Source organism: Sardina pilchardus, chromosome 24 (assembly GCF_963854185.1).
Source record: "Sardina pilchardus chromosome 24, fSarPil1.1, whole genome shotgun sequence".
NCBI classification, from domain to species: Eukaryota; Metazoa; Chordata; class Actinopteri; order Clupeiformes; family Clupeidae; genus Sardina; species Sardina pilchardus.
In genome coordinates this window covers 1,204,968-1,213,072 of record NC_085017.1, presented here as the reverse complement: position 1 = coordinate 1,213,072, position 8,105 = coordinate 1,204,968, and the positions used below count along the sequence as shown (strand labels likewise).

Here is an 8,105-nt window from a genome sequence, read left to right as displayed (position 1 = left end):
AAAAACAAAATGTAACAATTGGTCTAGGTTAGAAAAATGTTTATTTTCAAGTCTGTTAAGATTGTTCGTAGTGAGTGCACTTAAGGGCTGTTATCTTCAAGGAGAAGTTTTGCCACAACATCCTTTGTGAGCTCGCTCGCCGCAAGAGATGTGTCTGACACCACAGCATCCACGTGCACCTTGGCTGTGACACCTGCGCGCACGTCGCTCTCGGACTGCGTCTGTCGGCTGAGGCTCCGCGTGGAACTTACATCGTTTAGGTGGTCCAGCAGAGCCTGGATAACCTCACAGATGAGATGCTTCTCTCTGAATTGCTGGCCGTCCATCTCTTGCACTTCAGAGGTCATGCTGTCCTGCCAGCTGTTGCGTCTCTGAATGGTCTGAAGGAGCCACTTGGTCACCTTGATGGAGTGGGGGTTGATCTCCGAGAAGGAGTTCCAGGAAAGGCTCTCTTGAGCTCCAGGGTGGGAGCTGACGGCCATGGGAGACATGGACGGACTTCCCGGGCTCGTCATCTGCCTTCCTGCAAAGAAGGACATCAGCTTCCTCTGTAGGTACTTATCCAGCTGCATCTTCTGGATGATGGCGAAGATCACACTATTAGGCGGAGGGGACGCCATCTCAGCGTCTTTGTGTCTCTCTTTGTGTCCGTCTTCGGGCGAGGACGGCTCGGAATGAAGCCAGCTGCTTGGACGCTCCTCCTCCAGGGCGAACCTCACCTTCTCAAGGATCTCGTCCACCTGGTCCGAGGACAGCAGGATGCTCCTCTCCAGACTGACCACGAAACCAGACGAGGCATCAGAGCTGGTGCTGTCTTCGTGGCTTGCTTCACTCCCGCTGAATTCTGGGTGGTCACTCATCGCATCATTTGCCTCAAGCTGCTGCGCAGAGTCCTTCCTGATGTTATCAGATGACTGTTCAACAAGATGATGGTTAGAGCTGAAGTCATGATCAACAAAGGTAGTATCCATAGCGACAGCAACAGCTGTGGCATCCGTGGTGACAGCAGTGGTGTTGGTTTCCATGGTGAGGCCAGCAGTGACATCCGTGATGACGGCAGTGGTGGTGGTATCCATGGTGGCAAGAGTTGTGGTGGTATTCATGGTTACAACAGCAGTTTTATCTGTGGTAGCAATGACATCAGCAATGGTGACATCAGTGGTGGTATTGATTGTAACAGCAGTGGTACTATCTGTAGTTTCTGGAGTCTCTGCACAAACTTCCATCTCACTCTTATCCTCAGGCTTGGTCTCTTGGATTTCAGCATCAGATTTGGTGGTGACAACAGGAATGGCTTCTGTGGTAACAGCAGTGGTACTATCTGTAGTTTCAGGAGAAACCGTACAACACCTCTCTGCACTAACTTCCATCTCTCTCTTATCCTCAGACTTGGTCTCTTGGATTTTAGCATCAGATTTAGTTATTTTTCCCTCTGCACATTCAGCAATGCTTACAGTCGCCGTGCCGTTCACTTGGCCCGTCTCCGTAGTGAAGACATCCACTGAGTCTGTGATGATGTCCTTAATTAGGTTCTCCACCTTCAGCAGAAGGCCAGCGGTGGGAGCGACCACTTTCTTCCTGAGACTACGCCGGTCGTCGTTCTGACCATCCTCTGGAGAGCTGGCGCTCCACAGCTCCACCCGGCTCGCACCCCTACTGGTGGGCAGCATGTAGTTGGGGTACGTCACATGGACCTCTGGCGCTGAGCCCAGCGAACTGCTGCTTACGGGAGAGATTTTGGAGGTAGTGGAGGATGTATCGTAGCAAGAGGAGAGATCCCTTGGGCTGTTGGCAGGCAGTACTCGCTCGTACTCAAAGGCAATGATGGCCGGAATCAGGATGTCGTTGACCTCCTCCAGCAAAGTCACCGCTATGCCTCGAAGCACTAACTGCAGTTCCTCAGATGTCACCTGCAATCAGAAGAGTATCTGCTCGATTCTTCCAAACTAGCTGTTTTATTTAGGCTACACATGCATTGGCGAGTTTAAAACCACAATAAGTGGCAAGCAGTAATAATACAATAATAATACCTCAAATGTATTTGTTAAAATGTACAAATAAGTGTCAAATTGTCTCACCATTCCTTTGAAATGATTCTCTAGTAATGTTTGCTGACTGAAGAAAGACAGGGGGAAAATCAATTAGAGTTTATTGTGCTTTACAATAATCATAGCCGAAATTCACATACCATTAAGTTCAGTGTAGGCTGGGTTGAAAATAAATCATCCGTAAATGTGTGACTAACACTCACATATCAAGCAGACATGAGGAGATTTGTTCAGCTGACGGCATCCTCCCACGAATGATTCCACCTGGTTTTAAAAGAAGCATTTACCTTGCGGATATGCCTTACTCATCAAACCCAACACGTAACACAACAGAGCTATGCACCGTAAAATGCTTTGTTAAAAAAAAGCAGTGTAGCTTACCAGTGCTTCTGAAATACAGTTGTAAATCTTTTCAGATCTTACAGTTCTAATCTTTTATATGGCATACCTTGTTTCTGTTCGATTTTAATAAATAAATGAATAACAATATTCAACATCCACTCATGCTGATCTTACATGCAGAAGTTGATGGCTTGATGATCAGTTTCTGGCATATTTCAGAGAGTTTCTGAAAGAGAAATAATATGTAATTTGTATTCATGCAAACACAGCATAAAATGCACCGAAAGTAAATAAACAGATAAACGCAATCACCTTCTTTGCATCAGAAAAAGGATGCTGCTTGACAAGAGAAATGTTTCTCTCTGGTGAGTTTTGCTGGCTGGAGCGAACTATGTCTGCAATCATGACAATCAAACCGATTGAAATCAAAATCATTAGAGGGGCCTACTGTATGCTATGAATAAAGATGGAGCGGGGGGGCGAAACATTCTGTTTACCATTTGGTGTTAAGGGAAAGATGAGGTCAAGATCTGCTTGAGGGGGTGAATGTAGACATGGAGACTTTTGTGGAGATGCCGTTCTCGATACACCAGAATTCACCCTTTCACACAGCTTAGTTGTCACGTCTCCGCTGGGGGAAGGTACTTTGGGAGAGGCAGGCAGGGATGGGGACACATCCAGGGATTGGGAGGGTTCCCCCTGGCCTCCTATACCATTTTCAGTCTCCTCAGGCAGTAAGTGTGGGTCTTCACTCAGAAGACGTTCCTGATATTCCTTTTTGCTTTTCGGTTTTACAGTTTTTTTCACTTTCTTTAGTTTCCTCTGAATCTGTTCCTCCCTCTGTAATTAAGAAAACAAAATGTCGGAATCATTTGTCATGACTCATTATATATGAGCATATGTGAGGGAGGTGACTGATCTCCTCCAATGACACACTCAAGAATGATATACACCCAAAAATATGGGTCATGTCATCTTCTCATTTTACATCTGCATTGTGAAGGAGGATCAAATGCTCTCAGTCAGGTTTCGCTGTACATTGATAGGAAGGCCCCTACCTTCTTTTCCTTGTTGATTTTGGAGACAACCCAGCGACGTTCGAGTCTCATCTCCCTCTGTACCTCCCTAGTGATCTCCTCCCTCATCCGAATGCCTCTAGCGCTCCACATCTTTACAGCAGAGCAACCAGGAAACAGACATGGTCATACTCTGGTTTTCATACATTACTAGCTTGTCATTCATCATTCTACCTTCGGACGTATAAATATCAACCCCATTCACAAACTAAAACACAGTATACAAGACCTGTAACGTGGACAAAACTCTGTTTTCTTGACCAGTTTTTATTAGTCAGTTCAACTGGCAAAGGCTTATATTGCAATCTTCACAGAATACTAGGCAAAAGTTCTAGAACCACCAAGTGTATAGTTCTTTGACACAACCAAAGCACGAGGCTGTGAATGGAAAGAGCACCTCTCTCACCAGTTCAGATCTGCCAGTGGAGCCCGGGGAGACCTCTATGGCACTGCACCTCTTAGCAATGGCAGGGAGATGCTGCAGTCTCAAGTCTGGCATGGACCTGTCATGCATTTCATGCAACTTGAATATGTTTATGGCTCTATGCTTTTTTCTAAAAACGACTTACAATGAGCATTCTAAAGCATAAAGCACATTAGAGTCCTCCAAAACTTGTAAAGCACACTGAGTGACTGCTGTGTATGACATGTGCTATACAAATTAACATGATAAACTTTGCATTAACATAAAATTAACCGGTTAAAATAGTTAAATAGTTGTATAGCCTAAAAAGCCATGAAAATGAAACAAATGGCAATATTAATGCTAGGCTAAAATAACATTGAACAGCTTTATAAGAATAACCAAACATTTATAAACCTATATGTCTAACTATGTCTAGACACCTCTTGAAGATCATAAAAAAAACATTGCTAGAAATCAGTAGGTAAATCATTTCACCAATGAGGGACCACAGAAGAGTTTTGACTCTCTTAGTGTTAATGGAAGGCCGACATGTGTCAGAGGCTGCATTGAGTGTACTTTTCTTGAGAAAAGATGTAATCCTTAGTTGAAAGAAAAACAAACTTCTCAAGAACGTACAGTAGTGATGAAATAACAAAATGTGTGACCGCTGGAGACATAATGTGTGATGAATTGCAGAAGTTGTTGGACGACTTTGAAAACTAGAAACCTGTTGGATGGCTCTGAAAAACACTAAAACTTCTTCCTCATTAAGAGGAGAGAAAGAATCCAATGATGCTAGCATGTCTACACAAGGTAAGGCCTTTTCATAGGCTTATTGAACGGGCACTATTCTTAGCCAGATTATCAGCGAGAAATGTGCCAAAATTATCTGCAGACAGTGAAGTAGTTAATGGTGAAGGATTTGACCGACTTAAACAAAAATCTGCCTGTGACATACTAAACTTTTCTTTGATATAAAGCCTTTCTTGTAAATTGTAAAATTAATAGCACTGGTGTGATCCTCCATATGTTGTTTGATCTGTAAATACATACAAAAGATGAGAAATGTTCATTGGATTCATCATCCAATTTGGACTAGTTCTGTTTTTCACCACACCGGTTAGACTGAATGGAACCCACACATTTGTGCATAGACACACACACACGCACACACACAAACACACTTAAAAAGTAAAGTAAAGTCCTTGTATGTAGATATATGAAGCAGTAGACATGTCCACTGTCAGTTTCTAAAAAGTATATCTATGCAGTTCTAATTTCAGACTATGTTTTAGTATAGACCCCCTGACCTGCTTTTATATGCATGGTTCAGACACACATAAAAATACTTTACGGACCGCCAAATCCAGTCGGTCACATCGGCCACAGTCACATCAGAGCTGATCCTTCCCTGCTCTTGCAAAGTCAGGAATGTTCGGACCACCTCCTTCTGCAACCAAAACGGAACACAGGTTGTGGTAAAGGAAGCTCTTGCGCAAACCAAAAAAACCCCACACTTTTTGACCTGATGTCAAAGTTCTAAGAAATGAAAAGGAAAAGAACACATTCTGCTGACGTGACACACCTGTTCCGCCCTGAATGAGTAGCCCCATACTTTCTCCACGTCCGCCACGTGTTCTCTGTACCTGTTCAAACTCCTAAGAGAGCAGATCACCTGCACAGATTTCAACCTTATTACTCGACCTTCATCTTAAAGGCTTGGCTTAAATGGATTCTTTTTTTTTTCAACTTCACATCTTATCGTTTCAGGCTCATATAATCATAGCCATAGATGAATATCTGGGAAGATTAAATTTGTACAATAATCCCTTGGAAAGTGGCAAAGCCGTTTATCTGGCAGCAATCTGATTCATCACTCCAAGGCTTGTAGAAATGTCCCTAGCGCTGACCAAACTGGCCATCTCTGCAACTTTGCACTGTGTTCAGGGTTTGAGTGGAGGACTCACTTTATCATCCTTTGTGATGAAGCCGCCTTTAATGAGTCTCCGGTGGATGTCCTTGCGGTAGAGGTAGCCTCTCAGGTAGGGATCATGGAGGCTGTTATACTCGGAGTTGATCAGAGAGCCCCTGGGGTCATTGAGGTCAAACTCATTCTTGGGCTGAATCAGCTGAAAGGGCATCAGTGGAGTCACACTCTCAATGGTTATTGACTTTTACTGTTATCATGGTGGCTCGTTGATTATAGCAAAGCATTCAAAGTGATTGATTGCTAATATCAAATGTAGGATAGCCTACGTTTTGTTGCTTTTTTATTTTACACATATGGGCCACTCGTTTGAGATAAAGATTGGAGATTTTAAATTGATTTCTCTTCCGAAAACATTGTTCTCAGATGCAGAATATCAGCAACTGATATTCTGTATCTGAGAACAATGTTTTGGGTTTTTTATTATTATTATTATTAATAATAATAATAATAATAATAATAATAATGTCCAATTTAATCTGAAGGCCAAAATTTCCATTGTGCTTTCACTCAAGACATGGGTGAATCTTGACCTGAAGGTGTCGCTACACAATGATTTAACCATGACCTTACCCTTTCACAGAGGCGGGTGGTATGGTAGACCGCGAGACTGCCCGGTGCCCGAGCAATTTTCCTGTGCCCGGACACATCTAGGGGATGGATGGTGTCCCCTTGATACCTCAAGACTTTCTGAACATTTGAGGCAACGTTGACACGTACATAGATTAGGCATACAAAATAATGTGTTTAGAATAAGCTATAGGCCTAGGCTATATTATGTAGGCCTAGTTGAAAATAAAACTTATTCTATCTTTATGTAGGCCTATGTAAAGCACTTTGCTGAAATGCTGTTGCTTTTAAATGTGCTATAAAAAATAATTCCTCTGACTTATTTAGCAGACTTCTGTTAGCCTATGCTCATTTCAGAAACCTTGCGTACAGAATGTTTTTAGCTAAACTGCGCGCAAACGTAACACAAAGGCGTGGCTGTGTTGGACCACTTCAACCGTTCTATAGGCTACCCACCTGTTCTTCCATGTAGATGTTATCCTACTACATTTCAATCCAAATAAATTGAGATGGGTCGTCTCGCCATCAACTTGTCAGCTGTTTTTTTATATTGCTCATAATGTTGATATGGACAATGACCGGATGGAATGAGCAGCTTTGTCATAATGGCATTATTAATAAAGAATCTGTTCAATGGAACGAGTGCTGCCTTGAAGTCCACGGTGAGGGCCCAAAAAGTCAAGTCAAGTCAAATTAAGCCAATGGCGCCGACATTTCAGTGGTCTATTATCAGCCTGGGTCATCAATAGTATCTAAAATTAACTTTATTACTGAACTAGCCATTTATGTCTGAAAGCTTGGTCTATGGAGGACAAACAAAATAATTACAGGCCAGCAGTTGTTACAGAACATTTACCTGTAGGCTTAAACACACGCGAGTTTAAGTTCAAGTAGCCTACTTCATAGGATCACGCCGTTCCCAGTCAGTAATGATTTGGCAAACATCAATTTACGCTGTAGAATACTGCGGCAGCATGTCGATATGTGATTTGACTTTGTGGAGCTGCGCGCTCTGGTCATCGCGTCTGCATCCCCGTGCCAGACAGATGGGCGTGTCCCACCGGAATTTAAAAGCGCGGTAACAGCTGTGATCATGTTAATCCGTCCCAACAACTTTTAGAGTTGGTGTGTTTTTTCCCCTTCCAGAGCTGCAATACCAGAGATAATTTGGTTTTATGTTCAATGTCAAATAAAAATCTCATCTGACCTGTAAGCATTAATAAGCAGGATGTTTTCAAAATCAAATGAATTTACATCACATCAGGAATACAAAGCAGAATCAGTCTAACGTCGTGGTTTTGGATTAGTTGATGACCCTTTATCTTTTTAAAACAATCTTTTTGAAATTGCGCTTAAACATCCTTCTAATACTAATTCCAATGTTGTGTGCATCATTCTGTCGAGTCTCAAACATTTCCAAAACACTCCATCTCTTCATATGTCGCAGCCAGCACCAACACTATCATCCCCAACACCCTCAGTGTTATATTCTTTTAAACACCTTTACAAAAGACATAGGCCTAGCTATTCCATATATATAAATGCAGCCATACCACACACCACACGCCTAAATGCAGTCTCATCCAAACACAGGAGAGTTTGTACTGTAGCAACTCTCCATGCATACAATGCCAATAGGGCAACTACCTCCATCTCGCAAACATTGGTTACTGGAA

The 8,105-nt window shown here is 42.7% G+C and overlaps 1 protein-coding gene across 2 annotated transcripts; it reads right to left on the bottom strand.

The window, feature by feature from the left end:
* Positions 1–22: 22 nt before the first annotated feature.
* Positions 23–6,958, bottom strand: LOC134072804 (fibrous sheath-interacting protein 2-like). 2 transcript variants are annotated; one of them, XM_062529659.1, is made up of 13 exons: positions 6,886–6,958; positions 6,433–6,549; positions 5,840–6,001; positions 5,458–5,547; positions 5,231–5,322; positions 3,873–3,969; positions 3,449–3,559; positions 2,888–3,230; positions 2,703–2,785; positions 2,565–2,616; positions 2,252–2,312; positions 2,079–2,115; positions 23–1,910 (listed from the first exon to the last, which is right to left on the bottom strand). In XM_062529659.1, exons 1-13 carry the CDS (start codon positions 6,895–6,897, stop codon positions 81–83), a joined length of 3,087 nt encoding a protein of 1,028 aa, XP_062385643.1. In that variant the 5' UTR covers positions 6,898–6,958; the 3' UTR covers positions 23–80. The 2 variants fall into 2 exon arrangements, with proteins under 2 accessions (XP_062385643.1, XP_062385644.1); XM_062529660.1 differs by having other exon boundaries at positions 5,840–5,960.
* Positions 6,959–8,105: the final 1,147 nt, after the last annotated feature.

Excerpts from the sequence above, each read along its gene's own strand:
- LOC134072804 (XM_062529659.1), bottom strand. Across the intron at positions 2,786-2,887 it reads CTTTCCCTTAACACCAAATG|ACATAGTTCGCTCCAGCCAG; the intron begins GTAAACAGAATG and ends TCATGATTGCAG. Across the intron at positions 2,617-2,702 it reads CTTTTTCTGATGCAAAGAAG|AAACTCTCTGAAATATGCCA; the intron begins GTGATTGCGTTT and ends TTTCTCTTTCAG.